This window comes from Zingiber officinale, chromosome 7B, assembly GCF_018446385.1.
Source record: "Zingiber officinale cultivar Zhangliang chromosome 7B, Zo_v1.1, whole genome shotgun sequence".
NCBI classification, from domain to species: Eukaryota; Viridiplantae; Streptophyta; class Magnoliopsida; order Zingiberales; family Zingiberaceae; genus Zingiber; species Zingiber officinale.
This window is the reverse complement of record NC_055999.1, coordinates 39,284,402-39,310,114: the sequence shown is the minus strand read 5'-3', so window position 1 is coordinate 39,310,114 and position 25,713 is coordinate 39,284,402. Positions and strand designations below refer to the sequence as shown.

The 25,713-nt window shown below is 39.7% G+C and overlaps 1 protein-coding gene across 1 annotated transcript; it reads right to left on the bottom strand.

Annotated features, from left to right (window-relative positions):
- Nucleotides 1-1,795: 1,795 nt before the first annotated feature.
- LOC122004307 lies at nt 1,796-6,210 on the bottom strand. The gene is made up of 2 exons (XM_042559216.1): nt 5,761-6,210; nt 1,796-1,825 (listed from the first exon to the last, which is right to left on the bottom strand). Exons 1-2 carry the CDS (start codon nt 6,208-6,210, stop codon nt 1,796-1,798), a joined length of 480 nt encoding a protein of 159 aa, XP_042415150.1.
- Nucleotides 6,211-25,713: the final 19,503 nt, after the last annotated feature.

The window sequence follows — 25,713 nt, the reverse complement described above, 5'->3', positions numbered from 1 at the left end:
AAGGTCCAAAGAAAAGGGTGAAGTGAAGGTCACAAAGGAGGACACCTAGAGGAGTATGTTAGATTCCTTTCCTTTCTCTCCTTTCTCCCTTTTCAAATCCTACCCGAGAGCTCTAGAAAGTGCTAGCACACTTGGGGCTCTCTTCTCCATCCTTTGAGTGTGAGAGACACTCCTTGTTCGTGTGGATATCATTAGAGGAGTGTCTACATTAACACTCTCGAGATCCGGCAATTCCTTGGATGAGCGGGAAAGCGAAAGGGCTCGCTTCGAAGGTATAACTCTCATCTATTGTAGATCTAGAGTCTTTGAAACTCGTACTCGTATTTTCGTTCGGTTTTTCCTTGCACGGATCCGTTGGCCTTGGGTGATTCGGGGTTTCTGCGACGCGAAAATCAATTTTCGCGGCCCGAAGAACCCAACACGTTCAGCGCCTTCAGATAGTGTTCGGTGATTAAGGCACTGCTGATTAGCTCTTCTGCAGTCTGTGGTCTATTAATTCCGCCGGCCACGTTCAGAGCTATCTCGGGTCTGAGCATCTTCAGCATGAGTCTGGGTCTTTCTCTTTCTTTACTGACCAGCTCTGGGCATAGGCACGCTAGTCGGTTGAATCTCTTAACCGCTTCATTAACTGATAGGTCACCTTGCCGGAACTCGGTGAACTTGTCGTAGTGCTTGTTCGTCACACGCATGTGGAAGAATTCTTCGAAAAATTAAGTTTCGAAGTCTGTCAATCTCATCTGATTTACTTGTCTCTTTGCTTTGACTCTGTCCCACCACATTCTGGCATCACTCGTAAGGCAGAATGATGCACACTTGGCTTTCTCATGTTCTGGCCAATCCAGAAGCTCTACTATGCTCTCCACAGTCTTGAACCAGGCTTGAGCATCCCATGGTTTGTAGTTACCAGAGAAAGTTTTCGGCTTCAGTCTCTGCCACTGAATCAGATACGCCTATTGTCTAACCACGGGAGCAGGGCCCACGGGCGGTACTGGTGCTGGTGGTACTGGCACAGCCGTAGGTACGACTGACATCGTATTCTGATTCCCTGGTGGGGTAGTAGGGTTCCCCTGCTGATTCATCAGAGTATTTATTACTTGCTGCTGTTCAGTGACCTAACGCTGAAGTTAAGTGACTACGTGCATCAGATCAGGTGGGGGTACCGCCTCAACGGCTCTGGTATTGCGTCTTCTAGCCATGCTTATCTTCATAAATGACAACAAGGCTAGCATAAGTTATTATTATTTCTAACTAGGCTTGCATAAGGTCATTATCATTCTTAACAAGGCTTAGCATAAATTATCATCATTCCTACCCTACCTTCATGCATACTTAGACTAAAACATTCCTTATCATTATTAAAAGAATAGAGTAGGCATGCATACTTAGATTAAAGCATTTCTTATCATGCATAAAAGAAATAGAGTAGGCATAAAGATGGCATAAAAATTCTTACTAGGAGTGGCAGGAAGGAGACTTGATGTGTGCGTAGTGGAAAGGCAGACCTGCTCTGATACCAAACTGTAACGCCGGCCCCTCTACTACCCTAAGGGAGGGACGAGGTTACTTACTCGAATCATACATACATATGAAAATCATGGCAGCGGAAGTGTATATATATAAGAAAACTAAATTCTGATCATGCTATCATAAAAGCATACTAAAAAAACATGGCATGTGAGCTATAACCTCATGTAACATAGTAAACGTGTCAACATGCTAGTGCATATAACTTGATTTAATATTTACTACTTGCAACATGATCATATTACTAAAGCATAAAGCATGAAACATAAGTTCACCTCAAGTATAAACCATCCAAAAGTATCTAGTAAGAAAAATAATTCATAAGCAAAACTTAGAGAATGAATAAGTCTGGAAATATAAAATAGATTTTCTTTCCACCATGCCAATTCCACACACATCTTTCGCCCTTCCTGCTGCTCCTCTTAGTGTAGCCATTCCTTACCCTTTTCTGCAGTACAAGGAAAACATAAAACTATAAGCATATAGACTTAGTAAGATTCCTTTTCTACTCACAAAACACAAATCATGCATCTTAACATAAAGTGGTGACATATTCATTTAATCAACATTTAGATATAAATTTGGATGCTAGTATAAAGTAGAGTCATACTCATGTAAGTAGATCATAACATAGCATGTGAGAAACTCATACATAAGGAGTAGCATGGTCATCTAAGCATCATAGACATATTTTCAAAAAAGAAACATCTTACTAAAACATAAAGAAACATTTAGCATGAATAAACATATGCAAGATGTCCTTTGAAAACATGTATGATGAAATGAGTATATGAAAGATGTCCTTTGAAAACATATATATCATATAAATACTTAAACATAATTTCATCATGAGGGCCCGGCTTTGTACCACATACATATATGAATGCGCGCATCCTAAGTAGATCCAAGGTAGCTAATCTTGAACCTACTAGGAACTAGGCCTGTTTCATTGACCATCGACCTAGGGGCAACTTAGGAGCCCATTCCTTTTTACTAGACCCGTTTCATAGACCATCGACCTAGGGGCGCTTAGGAGCCCACCCTTGGTACAAGTCATACAAAAGTAAAATAACATACATGTTTCTTGTCATATAATAGCATATCATATCTCTTGTCATAACATGAAGAGTGCTCTTAGTCCCAACTTAAGGGAAGCATCTCTTAGGCTATCATGAAGAGTGCTCTTAATCCCAACTTAAAGGAAGCATCTCTTAGGCTTTTCCTCTTACATAAGCCTTGCATAAACATAACATAATGGCAATGAGTGCCCATAACATATAGCATATCATAGGAATCATATCATGGTGGCATAATGTGCACATAACATGGAGCATATCATAGAAATCATAACATGATGGCATAAAGTGAACATAACATAATAACATATCATAGGAATCGTAACATGATGGCATGAATATACATATCAAATAACATGGTGACATAAATTCATATTCTATCATAGAAAGTCATTATCATGCATGGTTAGGATTTTGATCTTCCTAGAAACCTAAATCACAACTTAGCCGAGACCTAGAGGTAGGATTCTAGGTTTTTAACCCAACATGAAGCATGAAAACTTAAACTAACCATATATCAAGAATCATACATTATGAGGAAACATAACAAGCATAGTTAGGTTTTAAAACTTTTCCCTAAACCTTTCATTCAATCTTGGCCGAACCTTAAGGGTAAGGTTCTTAAAATTTTAATACCACAAGAAGCATGAAAACTTAAACTCACAACATATAATGGTCTACATATCATGAGGACTAATAAACAAGCATAGTTGAGGTCTTAAATTGTCTCTAACCCCTTTATCCTTCTTTGGCCGAAACCCTAAGAGTATGGCATGAAATTTCTAAGCAACATGAAGCATGAAAAATTTATACTAACATCACATAATGGTCTACATATCATGGGGACTAATAACCAAGCATAGTTGAGGTCTTAAATTGTCTCTAATCCTATTATCTTTCTTTGGCCGAAACCCTAAGAGGATGACATGGAATTTCTAAGCAACTTAAAGCATGAAAAATTTATACTAACATCATATAATGGTCTACATATCATAAGGACAAATAAACAAGCATAGTTGAGGTCTTAACTTGTCTCTAATCCTCTTATCTTTCTTTGGCCGAAACCCTAAGAGGATGGCATGGAATTTCTAAGCAACTTAAAATATGAAAAATTTATACTAACATCATATAATGGTCTACATATCATAAGGACAAATAAACAAGCATAGTTGAGGTCTTAAATTATCTCTAACCCTCTTATCTTTCCTTGGCCGAAACCCTAAGAGGATGACATGGAATTTCTAAGCAACTTAAAGCATGAAAAATTTATACTAACATCATATAATGGTTTACATATCATAAGGACAAATAAACAAGCATAGTTGAGGTCTTAAATTATCTCTAAAGCTTTCATCCCTTCTTGGCCAAAACATATAATAACCTAATCCTAGGTTTTTAAACATTCTCAACACATGAAACACACGGAACTACTTATACTGCAGGTGAGGGAGATACTTACTTCCTTTCGCTTGGTTTACTAATGAAAATACCCTTGCTTGTGAAGCTTTTTCCTAGAGAGAATTCCTTGGCTTGAGTTCGGCACAATGAAGAGGAGAGAGCTTAGGTTTTGGTGGAGGGAGAAAGGAGAAGGAAGGAAGAAGAAAAAATGATTTTTTCCTTCCCTTATCTTATTTATGCTCAATGAAGGAAGAAAGAAAATTCATCTTTTCATTAGGGAGGAAGAAGGCAACTCAAACATTTCCTTCTAAGTCTCCTTCTAAGTAATAGGGCCTTCACTTTAACTACAATCTCCCTTCTTTTCCTAGCAGCACACCCCTACCGGGGCTACTGGTTATCACATACATGCATCTAACAAGAGGTCTAAGGTTCAAGCCTTGGTCATGCCTCTTTTTAATTCTATTTTCTCTTATTTTTGGGAAAATTCACATAAGGTCCATTCTAATCATGATAAAATTCATATGAAATTATTAGAGATCCTATGGATGTTACAGTCCCACATACCTCATAAAAGTTCATCCTCGAACTTAAAATAACTCTGGGTACTTTTGTCTCATACCGTCCTTTAACTAGGGTGGCTCAGGACTTCTTGCTGAGTGCATCGGCCACTCTGTTCGCCTTTCCCGTATGGTAGAAAATCTCGCAATCATAGTCCTTGACTAGTTCGAGCCATCTGCATTGTCTCATGTTTAGGTCTTTCTGTGTGAATAAATATTTCAGACTCTGATGGTCTGTATAAATCCTACACTGAGCCCCATATAGATAATGTCTCCATATCTTGAGAGCAAAGACCACAGCTACTAGCTCCAGATCATGAGTGGGATAATTTATTTCATGTTCCTTAAGTTTCCTAGAGTCATAGGCAATGACATTGCTGTTCTGCATGAGTACCACTCCGAGTCCCAATCTGGAAGCGTCACTGTACATATCGAACCCTTCGTTACCTTTCGGAAGAGTGAGAATTGGAGCACTAGTCAGTGTCCTTTTCAATTCTGTGAAACTCTTCTCGCAATCGACTGTCCATTCGTACTTCTTGTTCTTCCTGGTGAGAGCTGTCATAGGGGTTGCAATTCTGGAGAAACCCTCTATGAACTTTCGGTAATAGCCTACTAGCCCGAGAAAACTTCTGATCTCACTGGCATTCTTTGGCCAATTCCAGTTACTCACAACTTCAATCTTGATTGGGTCTACCATCACTCCATCTTTGGAGATAACATGACCCAAAAATGATACTCGATCGATCCAAAACTCGCATTTGGAAAATTTTCACATACAACTGCTTCTCCTGATGAATTCTTAAAACTATGTTTAGGTGTTCGGCATGCTCCGCTTGGGTTCTCGAATAGATGAGGATATCGTCGATGAAGATGATCACAAATTTGTCAAGAAATGCTGAGAATACCCGATTCATCAGGTCCATAAACAAGGCAGGAGCATTCGTCACTCCGAAGGGCATAACTACGAACTCATAGTGTCTGTATCTTGTTTGGAAAGTCGTCTTCGGTTTATCATCCTATTTTACTTTTACTTGATGATAGTCAGACCTCAGGTCAATCTTAGAGAAGACGGTGGCACCCTCTAACTGAACAAACAGGTCGTCAATCCGTGGTAGAGGGTGCCTGTTCTTGATCGTCACTTTATTTAGCGCTCGGTAGTCTATGCACATTCGCATAGACCCATCTTTCTTCTTTACAAACAGTACCGAAGCTCCCCATGGAGAGTTACTAGGGCGTATAAGTTCCTTGTTGAGCAACTCCCGTAGTTGTTCCTGAAGTTCCTTCAATTCAGCTAACGCCATACGGTAAGATGCTTTAGAGAACGGTTTAGTACTAGGAATCAATTCAATCTCAAATTCAACTTCTCTATCGGGGGCTAACCCTAGTAGTTCCTCGAGGAATACCTCTGGGTAGTTGCATACAACTCTGATATCTTCCCGCTTTTGGTCCTCTGCTTGACTGGTATCGACTACATGTGCTAGAAATCCAGTGCATCCGCGGTCTAACATCTTTTGCGCTTTTAAGGCTGACAAGAATTCCTTAGTCTCCTTCCTTGGTTCTCCCATAAACTCAAATGTCGGTTCTGCTTCGGGCTGAAAAATCACTTTTCTTTTACGGCACTCAATCGAAGCATCGTATTTGCTCAGGAAATCCATGCCCAATATAAGGTCATAATCCTGCATGTCGAGCACTATCAGATCACAGTAGAGTTCTCTGTCTGCGATTCTGATGGGTGTAGCTCGCAGCATATGAGTAGATGGTATTACTTCTCCCGAAGGCAAGGTCGTTAAGAACTTGCAATCTAAGGCTTGTAGTGGCATGTCTATCTTCCTTGTGAAAGGTGTAGAGACGAACGAGTGCGTTGCCCCAGTATCAAATAATACAATAGCAGGCTGACTGAAAATAAATGTCTGACCTGTGACCACCGTAGAATCATTCGCCACGTCTTCCTTGGTGAGGGAGAATATCCTAGCATTTGTTGTGACTAGCGGGGCTTCCAATCTCCCTTAGCTTATCGAAGTCCCTTCTATAGCAGTCTGTATCTGATGTAGCTTTGGGGGAGCACCTCGGTTCTGAACATACTGTTGAGGAGGTGTCTGAACCAGAGTAGGGTAGTTCCTGGCCATATGTCCTTCCAATCCGTAGTTGTAGTACCTATTTGTGCCTATCCGGCATATCCCTGGATGCTTCTTTCCACATGTGATACACTGAGGAAACATGGGTTGCTTGCTTGTTGGACCACCTTTAGAGTCGTTCCATTGCTTTCTCTTGCCACTGTTGTTTCCTTTCCAGTTGGCTCTAGTATTTTGAGGTTTCTGTCCTCCTGACTGGGCTAGACTCTTACCCTCGTTCAGCTCCTTCAGATAGTGTTCGGTGATTAAGGCACTGTTGATTAGCTCTTCTGCATTCTGCGGTCTATTAATTCCGCCGGCCACGTTTAGAGCTATCTCGGGTCTAAGCATCTTCAGCATGAGTCTGACCCTTTCTCTTTCTGTACTGACCATCTCTGGGCATAGGCGCGCTAGTCGGTTGAATCTCTTCACCGCTTCATTAACTGATAGGTCACCTTGCCGGAACATGGTGAACTCGTCGTAGTGCTTGTTCGTCACACACATGTGGAAGAATTCTTCGAAAAATTCAGTTTCGAAGTCCGTCCATCTCATATGATTTACTTGTCTCTTTGCTTTGTCTCTGTCCCACCACATTCTGGCATCACCCGTAAGGCAGAATGATGCACACTTGACTTTCTCATGTTCCGGCCAATCCAAAACTTCTACTATGCTCTCCACAGTCTTGAACTAGGCTTGAGCTTCCCATGGTTCGCAGTTACCAGAGAAAGTTTCCCGCTTCAGTCTCTGCCACTGAATTAGATACGCCTCCTGTCTAACCACTGGAGCAGGGCCCACGAGTGGTACTGGTGCTAGTGGTACTGGCACAGCCATAGGTACGACTGACATCGTATTCTGATTCCCTGGAGGGGTAGTAGGGTTCCCCTACTGATTCATTAGAGTATTTATTACTTGCTGATGTTCAGTGACCTAACGCTGATGTTCAGTGACTACGTGCATCAGATCATTTGGGGGTACCACCTCATGGCCTCTGGTATTGCGTATTCTAGCCATGCTTATCTTCATAAATGACAACAAGGCTAGCATAAGTTATTATTATTCCTAACTAGGCTACCATAAGGTCATTATCATTCTTAACAAGGCTTAGCATAAATTGTCATCAATCCTACCCAACCTTCATGCATACTTCGACTAAAACCTTCCTTATCATAATTAAAAGAATAGAGTAGGCATGCATACTTAGATTAAAGCATTTCTTATCATGCATAAAAGAAATAGAGTAAGCATAAAGATGACATAGAAATTCTTACTTGGAGCGGCAGGACGGAGACTTGATGTGTGTGTAGTGGAAAGGCAGACCTGCTCTGATACCAAACTGTAACGCCGACCCCTCTACTACCCTAAGGGAGGGACTGGGTTACTTACTCGAATCATACGTACATATAAAAATCATGGCAGCGGAAGTGTATATATATAAGAAAACTAACTACTGATCATGCTATCATAAAAGCATACTAATAAAACATGGCATGTGAGATATAACCACATGTAACATAGTAAATGTGCCAACATGCTAGTGCATATAACTTGATTCAATATTTACTACATGCAACATGATCATATTACTAAAGCATAAAGCATGAAACATAAGTTCACCTCAAGTATAAACCATCCAAAAATATCTAGTAAGAAAAATAATTCATAAGCAAAACTTAGAGAATGAATAAGTCTGGAAATATAAAATAGATCTTCTTTCAACCATGCCACTTCCACACACATCCTTCGCCCTTCCTGCTGCTCCTCTTAGTGTAGCCATTCCTTACCCTTTTCTGCAGTACAAGGAAAACATAAAACTATAAGCACATAGGCTTAGTAAGATTCCTTCCTACTCACAAAACATAAATCATGCATCTTAACATAAAGTGGTAACATGTTCACTTAATCAACATTTAGATATAAATTTGCATGCTAGCATAAAGTAGAGTCATACTCATGTAAGAAGATCATAACATAGCATGTGAGAAACTCATACATAAGGAGTAGCATGGTCATCTAAGCATCATAGACATATTTTCAAAAAAGAAACATCTTACTAAAACATAAAGAAACATTTAGCATGAATAAACATATGCAAGATGTCCTTTGAAAACATGTATCATGAAATGAGTATATGCAATATGTCCTTTGAAAACATATATATCATATAAATACTTAAACATAATTTCATCATGAGGGCCCGACTTTGTTCAACATACATACATGAATGTGCGCATCCTAAGTAGATCCAAGGTAGCTAATCTTGAACTTACTAGGAACTAGATGTTAGCTAAAGTCCTAGAGCCAATCATTTGATGATTGTATTTTGGACTTGTTGTATCATATTCTATATAAATAAAGGCATTTGGTTTTTGGTTTTTATACTTACTTGTATTGGTGCCAAATAAACTAAGTATAATAATGTCCTTGAGTAGACGGTTCTCACCTATATCAATCGGTTAGTTGAACCGATAGTGAGATGATATAGGGAACACTACTCTTAATCATTCCTAGTTGAGTATTAACATTCAGGGACAATGTTAATGCAATAAGACTAGCATGTAGGTCAACTTGATGACTTGATCTCACAAGTCATGGATATAGAGATATCAAGTTGACACATGGGTATACATTAGAGAATGTATACTGATTGACCCGCCATGAGAAAGTATCATGGATCGTTATATGAGTGTCATATACTTTCTCATGTGGCTATTAGTATGACTACTAATCCTTAGACCTGAAGTCACCATGGTTCCCTACATAAGGAGTTATGTACTTTGGTTTCGTCAAACGTCACCCGTAATTGGGTGGACTATAAAGGCGATTACTGGGTATGTAACAAATTATGCGGAGGGATGTGAGTGATGTAGATGGGATCTATCCCTCCTATATGATGGGAGAGACATCGGTATTCTTGATAGAGTGAGACCACGAAGTGCATGGCCATGCCCAAATGAGTCAATATGAGATATTGAGCTCATTTGATTTAGTGAGTCTACTTGGAGTTCAGGATTTAGATTGATCAGAGGATGACACGGTCTATGCCTCACATTGTATCAATCTAGATATCTAGGATAGAAGGAAACTTGTCATATATTGTGAGGAGTCACAATTAGTAGTCACAAGGTGATGTTGGATCTCAACATTCTTGTAACTTGGGTAGTAATGATGTATTGCTAGATATCGCTCATTACTTATGCTTCTAAATGAGTTTAGGGGCATTGCCAACGTTACAAGAACCTATTGGGTCACACACAAAGAACAAGTGGATGGAGATTAGGTTCATATGATGAACCAAGATGATTAGATTCATTTGATGAATCAAATTGGATTAAGAGTAATCCAAATTGGGCTAATTGAGTTGGACTCAAGTTGATTCATGTATTCAATGAGTCTAATTTAGATTATGACTCATTAAATCAACTTAATTTAATGAATTAGATTCATTATATTAAGTTGGCTTGAATCAAATGGTTAGATTAGATCAACCATGGAAGAGATTTGGTTAAATTTGACTTGACTTGAGAGGAAGAGGAAGAGTCAAGTTTGACTTGACTAATTGCCACATCATTAGTGAGATGGCAAGATGTGGACCAATGATGATGCTCCACATCATCATTGTGTGCCACCTCATGGAGGTTACAAGCCTCCTTTCCCATTAATGTGGCCGGCCACATTAAATGAGTGGGAGTTACTCATGTGGCCGGCCACACAAGAGAATGAATGGGGAGTGAATTTTCATTCATGACATTCATCATTTCATCTCCTTCCTCTAGCCATTCTCTTCTCCCTCTCCTCTTCTCTTGGCCGTGAGTTTCAAGGAAGAAACAAGGTGAGTGGTTTTGAGTTTCATGAAAGAAAATAGAGTGATTGTCACATAGAAGAAGAAGAAGAGTGTTCTTGTATTTCATCTTCTCTATTTTTCTTTCCAATCCCATCCGAGAGCCCTAGAAAGTGCTAGCACACTTGTGGTGCTCTCTTCTCCATCCTTGAGTGTTAGAGAACACATCTTGTTCGTGTGGATATCACTAGAGAGTTGTCTACGTTGACAACTTCGAGATCCGGCGTACCTTGGACTTACGGGATTGCGAAGGGTACGCATCAAAGGTATAAAATGTTTTTCCTTTGTAGATCTACTGTAGATCAAAGTTTTAAACTCGTACTCGTATTTTCGAAAGTTTTTCTTCGCACGAGATCCAGTGGCTAGGGTGATTCGGGGTTTCCGCGACGCGAAAAGCGGTTTTCGCGGCCCGAAAAACCCAACAGTGGTATTAGAGCCACGTGCGAAGCAAGTACGAGTTTAGATTTATATTTTTATGAAAAATATAGATCTGTAAACTTTCTGTAAATTCATGTTTTTATAGTTTTTATGGGTATTTTTCTCGTAGAAGCGAAGTACAAGTGTTTAGACACTTGTAGGCTTCGACTACCGAGAAGTTTTTTCCGAAACGGCATTGTTTCACCCCAAAACCTTTTGGGACAGCGGGCTTAGGCGCTGTTAGATCACAAAGGAACCCTCGCGATAGTTAGATCGCGGGTAGGGGCACTGCCCCTGGCCCCGCAAGGGGATTCGTTCCGCGACTGCGCCCGAAAACGCTAAACGGGACCGCCAGGAAAAATTTACTCATAAAATTGTAAAAATTATGAAAATTACAGAAAATTATGAAAAAAAATATAATTTATAATTATATATTAATTTTGTGATAGTCATGGCCCAAAGACCCAAATTGGATTTGGAAATGTGTTGTAATTCATAATACGGCCTGCGTGCCGTTATGTGATGTGTGTGCTGTATTTATTTTATTTTATTTTCGCGACTTGCGCGACGTGCCTTTCTCTTATATTCTGGTTGTAAATTAGATTTAGACTCGAATGTAACTCGAGTTTCAAAATTGTAATGTAAATTTTGAAGCGGTGGAAGGTCCACACGAGACGGAGTTACGAGGAGGGCGCGAGCAACACAAGGTGGTCAAACGAAGAAGCTTGAGAAGCTGTTGACCTTAGGTTGACCATCCGATCTTCTCATTGGCTTGATAAGATCGTAGTAGGGCCATGACACAATCACAAAATAATTTAATTAATTGCTTATATGTATGTGATGCATGTTTAATTAAGTAGTTAATTAGTGCCTAGCGATTAGATTAGATCTAAGTCGTGCACATGATGCACCCTTCGATTAGATTAGATCTATCGAGTATATGATACGCATCATCATTTAGATTTGATCTAAATCATGTCAACTCGTAATGCCTACCATGCCGTGATATCTACCACTACCTCGATCACATGTTGTTGTTGAATCTGCCAAAGCAGAGCAACACATACTATCTTAGTAGGGTACGGAGGGACAATCTTGGTCCCGCCTATCAATGCATGGGTGAGTACAACTCAATTAGATTGAGTATTCCTAGTTAACTCGGTTGGATCTAGTATAACTATTGGCATTCTTCCAACGGTTGTAAAGATAGGTCAAAATCACATATATATTAACTCTCGGGCGTATTAGCCAAAGCTAACTCGATTTTTAATATAAATGAGGATTTTGATCCTATAAACAAGAGTTGCATAGAGATGTAATTGGTAATCGTTACCTACCGATCATACTAAGTCTTGGGCGTATTAGCCAAAGCTAACTCAAGGGTTAGTATGATGTGGATCTTGTCCCACATGAATTATAGAATTCAGTGGGAGCATCATTTAGTTAAAGGCCTAATTAAATGATTAAGAATATGATATTTATTTCTGCTTTTATTCTGTTGTAGATAACCATGACGTCAAATACGAACACTTTCTCCCTGCGTTCTGTCCTTAAGAAGGACAAGCTCAACGGAGCAAATTTCCTGGACTGGTACAGGAACCTGAGAATAGTTCTCACCCAAGAATGTAAACTGTACGTTCTGGAGCAGCCCATTCCGGAGGCTCCTCCTGCCACTGCCACGCGAGCAGACCGTGATGCTTACAAGAAGCATCAAGATGACGCATTAGATGTGTCCTATCTTATGCTCGCGACCATGAACTCTGAGCTTCAGAAGCAACATGAGTTGATGGTCGCTTACGATATGGTTGAACATCTATGTCACCTATATCAAGGACAAGCAAGGCACTGGAAGAGGAACTCCAAATAATACCTGGAAGATCTTAAGAAGAAGAGAAATAAGATTTCTACTTCAGGTATACATGTTATAGAAGTCAACCTCTCTATTTCTTCATCGTGGGTATTCGATACCGGATGTGCTTCGCACATTTGTACTAATGTACAAGCGCTGAGAAATAGCAGGGCATTGACGAAGGGTGAGATAGACCTATGAGTAGGCAATGGAGCACGGGTTGCTGCTATTGCTGTAGGAACTTACCATCTATCTCTGCCCTCTGGACCTGTACTAGAATTAGATGATTGTTGTTATGTGCCTGCCTTGACTAAGAACATAATTTCAGTTTCTTGTTTGGACAAGAAAGGATTTTCGTTTACAATAATGAACAAATGTTGTTCCGTCTATTTAAATGATATGTTCTATTGTAGTGCACCTCTGATAAACGGACTCTATATTCTAGACCTTGAGAGCCCTCTCTATAACATAAATACCAAGAGGTTCAAGTCAAATGACATGAACTAAACCTACCTCTGGCACTGTCGCTTAGGTCATATAAATGACAAGCGCTTATCCCAGCTCCATAAGGATGGTTTGTTGGACTCATTTAATTCTGAATCATATGAGATATGCGAGTCATGCCTACGAGGCAAGATGACCATGACTCCCTTTAGTGGGCATAGCGAGAGAGCAACTGATTTGTTAGGACTCATACATAGTGATGTATGTGGCCCTTTCAATATTACTGCTAGAGGCGGTTATAGATACTTCATCACATTTACTGATGACTTGAGTAGATATGGTTATGTGTACTTGATGACACATAAGTCTGAATCCTTTGAAAAGTTCAAAGAATTCAAGAATGAAGTACAGAACCAGCTTGGGAAGAGTATTAAGATACTTCGATCAGATCGAGGTGGAGAATACCTTAGCCATGAGTTTCGTGACTACCTAGCTGAGTGTGAGATTCTATCCCAACTCACTCCTCTTGGAACACCACAGTGGAATGGTGTATCCGAAAGGAGGAATCGTACCCTATTAGGTATGGTACGATCTATGATGAGTCACACAGATCTTCCGACATACCTTTGGGGCTATGCTCTAGACACGGCAGCTTTTATACTCAACCGAGTTCCATCCAAGGCCGTGATAAAGACACCATATAGGATATGGACTGGGAGAGATTCCCAGGTGTCTTTCATGAGGATTTGGGGTTGTGAGGCTTACGTTCGACGTCAAGTCTCAGACAAGCTAGGACCCAAATCCGACAAGTGCTATTTTATTGGATATCTCAAGGAAACTAAGGGATATTACTTCTACATTCCCAGTCAGCACAAGGTAGTTGTGGCAAAGACTGGGGTCTTTCTAGAAAGGGACTTTGTTTCTAGAAAGACTAGTGGGAGCGCGTTCGATCTTGAAGAAGTTCAAGATGCGAACAATAGCACTGATGTCTCAATGAAAATTGAACTAGAACCACAAAGTGTTGTGGATGATATTGTTCCACAAGGAGTTGAGGAACAACAACCAGTTCAAGTAGACATACATCTTCGCAGGTCTGATAGAGTACGTCGTCAGCCTGAGAGATACTCATTTCTCTTGTCTGACCATGATGACATTGTGCTCATAGAGGATGAGCCTACCACTTATCAGGAAGCTGTGATGAGACCAGATTCTGAGAAATGGCTAGAGGCCATGAGATCCGAGATGGAATCCATGTACACCAACCAAGTATGAACTTTGGTTGATCCACCTGAAGGGGTAAAACCCATTGGGTGTAAGTGGGTCTTTAAGAGAAAGACTGACATGGATGGACTTATCTATAAGGTCACTTGGTAGCTAAAGGTTTCAAGCAGATTCATGGTATTGACTAAGATGAAACCTTTTCTCCAGTAGCGATGTTTAAGTCCATTCGGATCATGCTTGCTATTGCAGCTTACCACGATTACGAGATCTGGCAGATGGACGTCAAAACCGCGTTTCTGAATGGAAACCTACTCGAGGATGTGTACATGACACAACCTGAGGATTTTGTAGATCCAAAGCATACTAGCAGAGTATGCAAGCTGCATAGGTCCATTTATGGACTAAAGCAAGCTTTTCGGAGCTGGAATCTTCGATTTGATGATGCAATCAAACAGTTTGGTTTCATCAAGAACGAAGATAAACCTTGTGTTTACAAGAAGGTTGTAGGGGACATAGTTGTCTTCCTCATATTGTATGTGGATGACATACTACTAATTGGGAAGGACATCCCTATGCTTCAGTCTGTCAAGACTTGGGTAGGGAGTTGCTTCTCAATGAAGGACATAGGTGAGGCATCCCGGATTTTAGGGATACAGATCTATAGAGATAGATCTAAGATTTTGCTTGGCCTAAGTCAGAGTACATACATTGACAAGGTACTTCTTCGGTTTACCATGCAGAACTCCAAGAAGGGATTTCTGCCGATGTCACATGGCGTGAGTCTTTCGAAGACTCAAGGTCCCTCTTCTAGAGAGGAGAGAGACCGCATGGATCAGATCCCTTATGCCTCAGCCATAGGATCGATCATGTACGTCATTCTATGTACTCAACCTGATGTCTCGTATGCATTGAGCATGACGAGCAGATACCAGTTAGATCCAAGTGAAAGTCACTGGATAGCGGTCAAGAATATTCTTAAGTACTTAAGAAGGACTAAAGAATATTTCTTGATATATGGAGGCAATGAAGAGCTAGCTGTAAAGGGTTACAGTGATGCTAGCTTCCAGACCGACCAGAATGACTATAGATCGCAGTCGGGGTTCGTGTTTTGCATTAATGGTGGTGCTGTGAGCTGGAAGAGTTCGAAGCAGGACACAGTAGCTAATTCTACAACAGAGGCCGAGTACATTGCTGCATCAGAGGCAACAAGGGAGGCAGTTTGGATCCGCAAGTTCATCACTGAACTTGGGGTGGTTCCTAGCATTGCTGACCCCATTGAGCTCTATTGCGACAACAATGGAGCTATAGCACAGGCGAAGGAACCTCGCTCACACCAGCGGACCAAACACATACTACGGCTCTTCCATCTCATTCGAGAGATCATCGAGAGAGGAGATGCGAAGATTTGCAGAGTACCTACAGAGGCTAACATCGCAGATCCCTTGACCAAGGCTTTGGCACAGAGGAAGCATGATGGTCACACTAGGTCATTGGGGCTTAGAGCCTACACTGATTGGCACTAGTGCTAGTGGGAGATTGTTAGCTAAAGCCTAAAGCCAATCATTTGATGATTGTATTTTGGACTTGTTGTATCATATTCTATATAAATAAAGGCATTTGGTTTTTGGTTTTTATACTTACTTGTATTGGTGCCAAATAAACTAAGTATAATAACGTCCTTGAGTAGACGGTTCTCACCTATATCAATCGGTTAGTTGAACCGATAGTGAGATGATATAGGGAACACTACTCTTAATCATTCCTAGTCGAGTATTAACATTCAGGGACAATGTTAATGCAATAAGACTAGCATGTAGGTCAACTTGATGACTTGATCTCACAAGTCATGGATATAGAGATATTAAGTTGACACATGGGTATACATTAGAGAATGTATACTGAATGACCCGCCATGAGAAAGTATCATGGATCGTTATATGAGTGTCATATACTTTCTCATGTGGCTATTAGTATGACTACTAGTCCTTAGACCTGAAGTCACCATGGTTCCCTACATAAGGAGTTATGTACTTTGGTTTCGTCAAACGTCACCCGTAACTGGGTGGACTATAAAGGTGATTACTAGGTATGTAACAAATTATGCGGAGGGATGTGAGTGATGTAGATGGGATCTATCCCTCCTATATGACGGGAGAGACATTGGTATTCTTGATAGTGTGAGACCACGAAGTGCATGGCCATGCCCAAATGAGTCAATATGAGATATTGAGCTCATTTGATTTAGTGAGTCTACTTGGAGTTCAGGATTTAGATTGATCAGAGGATGACACGGTCTATGCCTCACATTGTATCAATCTAGATGTCTAGGATAGAAGGACACTTGTCATATATTGTGAGGAGTCACAATTAGTAGTCACAAGGTGATGTTGGATCTCAACATTCTTGTAACTTGGGTAGTAATGATGTATTGCTAGATACCGCTCATTACTTATGCTTCTAAATGAGTTTAGGGGCATTGCCAACGTTACAAGAACCTATTGGGTCACACACAAAGAACAAGTGGATGGAGATTAGGTTCATATGATGAACCAAGATAATTAGATTCATTTGATGAATCAAATTTGATTAAAAGTAATCCAAATTGGGCTAATTGAGTGGGACTCAAGTTGATTCATGTATTCAAAGAGTCTAATTTAGATTATGACTCATTAAATCAACTTAATTTAATGAATTAGATTCATTATATTAAGTTGGCTTGAATCAAATGGTTAGATTAGATCAACCATGGAAAAGATTTGGTCAAGTTTGACTTGACTTGAGAGGAAGAGGAAGAGTCATGTTTGACTTGACTAATTGCCACATCATTAGTGAGATGGTAAGATGTGGACCAATGATGATGCTCCACATCATCATGGTGTGCCACCTGATGGAGGTTACAAGCCTCCTTTCCCATTAATGTGGCCGGCCACATTAAATGAGTGGGAGTTACTCATGTGGCCGGCCACACAAGAGAATGAATGGGGAATGAATTTTCATTCAAGACATTCATTCATTTCATCTCCTTCCTCTAGCCATTCTCTTCTCCCTCTCCTCTTCTCTTGGCCGTGAGTTTCAAGGAAGAAACAAGTTGAGTGGTTTTGAGTTTCATGAAAGAAAATAGAGTGATTGTCACATAGAAGAAGAAGAAGAGTGTTCTTGTATTTCATCTTCTCTATTTTTCTTTCCAATCCCATCCGAGAGCCCTAGAAAGTGCTAGCACACTTGTGGTGCTCTCTTCTCCATCCTTGAGTGTTAGAGAACACATCTTGTTCGTGTGGATATCACTAGAGAGTTGTCTACGTTGACAACTTCGAGATCCGGCGTACCTTGGACTTGCGGGATTGCGAAGGGCACGCATCAAAGGTATAAAATGTTTTTCCTTTTTAGATCTACTGTAGATGGAAGTTTTAAACTCGTACTCATATTTTTGAAAGTTTTTCTTCGCACGAGATCCAGTGGCTAGGGTGATTCGGGGTTTCCGCGACTCGAAAAGTGGTTTTCGTGGCCCAAAAAACCCAACACTAGGCCCGTTTCATTGACCATCGACCTAGGGGCAACTTAGGAGTCCATCCCTTTTTACTAGGCCCGTTTTATAGACCATCGACCTAGGGGCGCTTAGGAGCCCACCCTTGGTACAAGCCATACAAAAGTAAAATAACATACATATTTCTTGTCATATCATAGCATATCATATCTCTTGTCATAACATGAAGATTGCTCTTAGTCCCAACTTAAGGGAAGCATATCTTAGGCTATCATGAAGAGTGCTCTTAATCCCAACTTAAGGGAAGAATCTCTTAGGCTTTTCCTCATACATAAGCCTTGCATAAACATAACATGATGGCAATGAGTGCCCATAACATATAGCATATTATAGGAATCATATCATGGTGGCATAATGTGCACATAACATGGAGGCATATCATAGAAATCATAACATGATGGCATAAAGTGCACATAACATAATAACATATCATAGGAATCGTAACATGATGACATGTATATACATATCAAATAACATGGTGACATAAATTCATATTCTATCATAGAAAGTCATTATCATGCATGGTTAGGGTTTTGATCTTCCTACAAAACATAAATCACAACTTAGCCGAGACCTAGAGGTAGGATTCTAGGTTTTTAACCCAACATGAAGCATGAAAACTTAAACTAACCATATATCAAGAATCATACATCATGAGGAAACATAACAAGCATAGTTAGGTTTTAAAACTTTTCCCTAAACCTTTCATTCAATCTTGGCCAAACCTTAAGGGTAAGGTTCTTAAACTTTTAATACCACAAGACGCATGAAAACTTAATCTCACAACATATAATGGTCTACATATCATGAGGACAAATAAACAAGCATAGTTGAGGTCTTAAATTGTCTCTAACCCCTTTATCCTTCTTTGGCCGAAACCCTAAGAGTATGGCATGAAATTTCTAAGCAACATGAAGCATGAAAAATTTATACTAACATCACATAATGGTCTACATATCATGAGGACTAATAACCAAGCATAGTTGAGGTCTTAAATTGTCTCTAATCTTCTTATCTTTCTTTGGCCGAAACCCTAAGAGGATGACATGGAATTTCTAAGCAACTTAAAGCATGAAAAATTTATACTAACATCATATAATGGTCTACATATCATAAGGACAAATAAATAAGCATAGTTGAGGTCTTAACTTGTCTCTAATCCTCTTATCTTTCTTTGGCCGAAACCCTAAGAGGATGGCATGGAATTTCATAGCAACTTAAAGCATGAAAAATTTAGACTAACATCATATAATGGTCTACATATCATAAGGACAAATAAACAAGCATAGTTGAGGTCTTAAATTATCTCTAACCCTCTTATCTTACCTTGGCCGAAACCCTAAGAGGATGACATGGAATTTCTAAGCAACTTAAAGCATGAAAAATTTATACTAACATCATATAATGGTCTACATATCATAAGGACAAATAAACAAGCATAGTTGAGGTCTTAAATTATCTCTAAAGCTTTCATCCCTTCTTGGCCAAAACATATAATAACCTAATCCTAGGTTTTTGAACATTCTCAACACATGAAACACATGGAACTAGTTGTACTGCAGGTGAGGGAGATACTTACTCCCTTTCTCTTAGTTTACTAATGAAAATACCCTTGCTTGTGAAGCTTTTTCCTAGAGAGAATTCCTTGGCTTGAGTTTGGCACAATGAAGAGGAGAGAGCTTAGGTTTCGGTGGAGGGAGAAAGGAGAAGGAAGGAAGAAGAAAAAATGGAGATTTTTCCCTTCCTTTCTCTTATTTATGCTCAATGAAGGAAGAAAGCAAATTCATCTTTTCATTAGGGAGGAAGAAGGCAACTTAAACTTTTCCTTCTAAGTCTCCTTCTAAGTGATAGGGCCTTCACTTTAACTACAATCTCCCTTCTTTTCCTAACAGCACACCCCTGCTGGGGCTACTGGTTATCACATACATACATCTAACAAGAGGTCCAAGGTTCAAACCTTGGTCATGCCTCTTTTTAATTCTATTTTCTCTTATTTTTGGGAAAATTCACATAAGATCCATTCTAATCATGATAAAATTCATATGAAATTATTAGAGATCCTATGGATGTTACATCAGGTCCAAGGACTGATAGTCATACTAATAATCACATGAGAAAGTATATGATACTCATATAACGATCCATGATACTTTCTCATGGCGGGTCATTCAGTATACATTCTCCAATGCATACCCATGTGTCAACTTGATATCTCCATATCCATGACTTGTGAGATCAAGTCATTGAGTTGACCTACATGCTAGTCTCATCGCGTTAACATTGTCCCTAAATGTTAATACTTGACTAGAATGATTAAGAGTAGTGTTCTCTATATCATCTCACTATCAATTCAACTAATCGATTGATATAGATAAGAACCTTCTACTCAAGGATGCTATTATACTTAGTTATTTGGCACCAATACAAGTAAGTATAATAACCATAAATAAATGCCTTTATAAGTATATAGGAATATGATACATCGAGTCCATACAACAATCATCATATGATTGCTTCTAGGACTTTAACTAACACGCTCCATGACTCATCTTGTCTTCTACCTGGTGTCTGCAACTACCAAGATTTTCACCTAGAGTCCTTAACTCTAAGATTTCGCCTAAAGTCCTCAACCCGCCAAGACTTCGCCCAGTCCCCTGGACCAAGATTTTGTTGCATAACAGCAGCTAGGATTTTCCACCTGCCTAACTGTTAGAATGTATGCTAAAAGCCTAGCTTTTTGTATAAACATTTATTTTGTAATAAGAATCACGTTGGTCAAATATCTTCATTTATGTTAAATGTAGTTGTTTATTTAATTTATATTGTAGATAACATGGTGTGTGGTGTCACACAGAAGATCATGTTATCAGTTCCTTATAAATTATAAATAGTAGCTCACGAACAAAATGAATAGGGACAAACCATTAGAACGGTTGTATTGTGATTTAGTATTAGTTTATCTTGACTATAAAATTATACTAGTACACTCTGAGTGTATTGAGCAGGACCATTTGAGGTTGTTCTTTTATACTGATTGCATGAAAGAACAAGACCTCTGTTATTATGGAAATACGTACTCTTAATCCCGATATAATGACAAACGCATATATTTAGTATTTATTTCTTTAATTTATCAATGGGTGAGATTTATTTCATTAAATCAAAAGGCCCGATAAGTTGAGAAATAATATTATTTATATGGTGTGTTGTTGATTATAGAAGGAAACTGTATCCTAGTTATCTAGGTTGATGATGCCCCTTGAGGAACTCATAAGGGTTGTCATGTAAACCCTGCAGGTGGATTTAGTCCAGCATGACAATAAAGTTGAGTGGTACTACTCGTGGAGCTAGATGTTAATTAAGTGAGTGTCAGTAACTCATTTAATTAATGGACATTCAATATCTTAAATACACGGAGATTAACACATTCATGATATGAAGAGCCCATAATATAATTTGGGAATGGTGCGGTAGTTCAATAATAACTCTTTAGTGGTATGAGTTATTACTGATAAACTTGAGTTGGGTGTTCGGGGTGAACACGGGAAGCTCAAGCTCATCGGGAGACCAAACTCAATTCCTCCTCTAGGTCCCTATTATAGCCTCTTATATAAAGCCTTATATCCACCCAAAGCCCAGCTTCTTAAGCCTAAACTAGGGTTGGCCAAGCCTTGCTTGGTGTCCAAGCATGGGGCCGGCCAAGCCAAGCTTGCCAACCTAGGGTCGGCCAAGCCTTGCTTGGTGCCCAAGCAAGGGATCGTCCACACATAACTAGAAAAGGAAATTTTATTTTTTGTTAAAATCTTTCCTTTATAGAGATCCATAAAAACAATTTAAAAGAATGATTTTAATTATAAAATTTTCCTTTTTTAGATCAGTCACAAAAGGAAATAAAAGGAGTTTTTATCTTGTTAAATCTTTCCTTTTATAGAGATCCATAAAAGAGATTTAAAAGAGAGATTTTAATTATTGAAATCTTTTCTTTTATAGACATCCACAAAAGGATTTAAAAGAGATATTTTAATTTTATAAAACATTTCTTTTATAGCTATCCATAAAAGAGATTTTAAAAGAGAGATTTTAATTTATGTTTAAAATCTTTCCTTGTTTGATGAAAGGGGTTTGGCCGGCTGATATGGGTTAGGTTCAGTAGGTCCCCGATGAAAAGGGAAAAGGAGATAGCAGAATTAAGCAAGCATGAATATAGGCCAATATCGGCCGAGGTAATATGTTTAAGGAAATATAGGGCAATATCGGCGAAGATAATATGCTTAAACAAATATAAGCCAATATCGCCCGAGATAATATACTTAAGGAAATATAAGGCAATATCGGCCGAGATAATATGCTTAGACAAATATAAGCCAATATCAGCCGAGATAATATGCTTAAAGAAATATAGGCCAATATCGGCCGAGGTAATATGCTTAAGGAAATACAGGGCAATATCGACCGGGACAATATGCTTAAAGAAATATATGCCAATATCGGCCGAGGTAATATGCTTAAAGAAATATAGGCCAATATCGGCCGAGGTAATATTCTTAAGGAAATATAGGCCAATATCGGCCGGGCCAATACGTTTAAGGAAATATAGGACAATATCGGTCGAGATAATATACTTAAGGAAATATATGCCAATATCAGCTGGGGTAACACACTTAAGAAAGCATAGGCCAATATCGGCCGGGACAATAGATCTATGGAAATATAGGCTAATACCGAGCGGGACAACAAGTCTAAAGAAATATAATCCAATATCGGCCAGGACAACAGGCTTAAGGAAATATAAGCCAACATTGGCCGGGGTAGCATGTGTTGGTGCGGGAAGCATCCGACGATCGAACCTGAGTTTTGATAATGGCAAAGGATTCAAAGTTAAGATGTTTGTGATCTAACGTGCTTGACTAAGTGTTTCAGGAAAGTCCTAACTGCGGTTAGGCAGGTGAAAACCCTAGGGGGTGGTAACCCTAGGTCCTAGGGGGTGGTAACCCTAGGTCCTAGGGGGTGGTAACCCTAGGTGGAGAAAAGTCCTAGCTGCGGTTAGGCAAAGGGAAAACCCTAGGGGGCGGTAACCCTATGCGGAAAGTCTTGGCAGGTCGATGGCTTCAGGCAAAAGTCCTAGGGGGTGGTAACCCTAGGTGAAAAGTCCTGGTGTCGCGAACCAGGTGAAAGACTGGACGGGTCGGATGTCCAACAGAAAGTCCGAAGCATCGAGTCTTGAGCAAAAGTCCAGTCGATCTGGAGGATCGACTGGCAACAGGTAAATCTCCTGAGTGGAGTAGGTGAGGACGCGTTCCCCGCAGAGGGAACAGTAGGCGTCGGGTCGACCTAGGGTTTCCGGATGGGAATCCAAAGTCAGACTCGGACAGTCCGAAGACTGTCGTTTATTCCTTACTATGTTTTATCATATTCTAACACTATCTTGCAGGGTATTTTGCTCAGACTAACCTTTGTTTGCAGGTGAGGAACCTGCTAGAAAAAGAGTGTCCGGGCGCCCGGAGGTCCGGGCGCCCGGAACAGGTCCGGGCGCCCGGGACCAGAGTTTATCCCCTGCGCGACTTCGCCACGTGGAGCATCCTGGTTGGTTGGCCACGTCACACTCCAGGCGCCCGGAAGGGATCCAGGCGCCCGGAACCACATATAAAAGGAGGGTTGAGGTGCAGCTTCAAAAAGAACAATCTTCTAAGCAATCTCCTTGCGACAAGCTGCTAACGACTCGATCCAGAAAGTGCTGTAAACGACACCCCGACAACCCGGAGCTTCAGATTTAGTTTTCTGTTGTCGGTATAATCTTTTACTGCTTTGAATTGTAATTAATCTGTAACTTTCACGAATTATAGTTGTTGCCCACCGGAAGCGATCAAGGATCGCGGGCCTTCGAGTAGGAGTCGCCTTAGGCTCCGAACGAAGTAAATCCCTTTGTGTCTTTGTCTTTATTTTATTCCGCTGCATTTTAATAACTCCGATAGTTTTCTGATAATCGAACAAAATAGCCACGAGCGCTATTCACCCCCCCCTCTAGCGCTTCTCGATCCAACAATTGGTATCAGAGCGGGGTCGTTTTGAATTGGTGCAACCACCATTCAAGCATTTTTCGTGGCTTTGTCGTTTATATAGGTTAAAAATATAACCTTACGCCTTTCGTTTTTTTTTTCCCTCCAAAATTATTTTCAAAAAATTCATTTTCATCCTTTCAAGGTTTATTAGTATTAATAAAATATTGACTTTGGCAAAATTTGAAATAATATTTGTTAAAGATTTTTAATAATATTTTATTATTTTTTTCTCGAAACTGGTGAACTTCTATTTCTATCCTTCCATACCGCACTGCTAATCCAGGATCAAGTCCTGGTACATTTTTTTTTGCTATTTTTTTGTGTGCAAGGTTATTTTAAAATGACATTCCAAGAAGGATTCTGCACCGTCCGACCGCCGCTCTTTTCTGGTGAGGACTTTGGATACTGGAAGAACCGGATGGAATACCACCTCAAGACGCAAGTCGAGATGTGGATCATCATCCAGACCGGACTCGAACTTCCACGTGACGACACCGGAGAACTTATCTCATTCATCAACTGGGATTCTAGCACAATGAAAAAAGTTGAAGCCGATGCCAAAGCAACCTGCATGCTACAATGTGGCCTAACCAATGAAGAACTGAACCGCATCGGCCCCTTCGCAAGTGCAAAAGAGTTGTGGCAAAAGTTGATGGAACTACACGAGGGCACTTCCGACGCTCAAGTAAGTAAGCATAATTTAATAAATGATTTATTTGAATTAGATGAGCAGAATAATACTACTTCGGCCGAGGAAGGTATTACGATGGTTGTAGGTACAAGTAAGACAGAGGAAAAGGTATGGTCCAAGTCTTCAGACGAATCCGAGTCGGTTGAAGAAGAGCAAGCGAGCCTTCTTGCTCTACCAGTACTAGCGAACATTATCGACACCGAGTCTGAGTTCGAATCCGAAACGGAGAGCGAGTCAGAAACAGAGTCCGAGCGAAGCCACGAATCCGCATTCATTTCCGAAGGACCCAAAACCACTGTAAGTGCTTTAATTTCTAGTATTGATTTAGATGATTCAAAAAATTTAATTCCTTACTTATTAAAAAAGTTGGCTAAATCCAACGTCCGGGTTAAGTCGCTCCAAAAGGAGGTAAAAGCCCTTAAGGAAGCGACTAACTCGAGCTCTTTAACTGAGTCAGTTCAAATTAGAAGTTCAACTCAAGTCCAACAACTTGAGGAAGAAAATTCCAATTTGAAAGCTCAAATTAAAGAACTCAAGGACACGTTGGAACGGTTTACCATGGGTTCCAAGAATCTGGATCTGATTCTTGGAAAACATCGAGCCGTTTACAACAAAACTGGACTTGGATTTAAAACTAAAATAAAATACAAATCATATTTATCGCTAGTTAATAGAAATAATAGAAATATTGTCCAAGCATGGGTGCCAAAATCCAACTTAGTTAATCAAGTTGGAACTGGTCACTATTGGGTCCCGAAGGATCAAGTCTATTACCTTGATAGACCATATCGAGGCTATGATCCAGGGGGAGCTGATAGAAAAACAATATTAAGAACATAATACAAATTAATATTCAAATTAAATTTTAAATTAAAATTCAAAATTTAAAATTCAAAAAATTCAAAATTCAAATTACAAATTCAAAATTCGAAATTAATTTAAAATTCAAAAATTCAAAATTTAAATTACAAATTTAAAATTTGA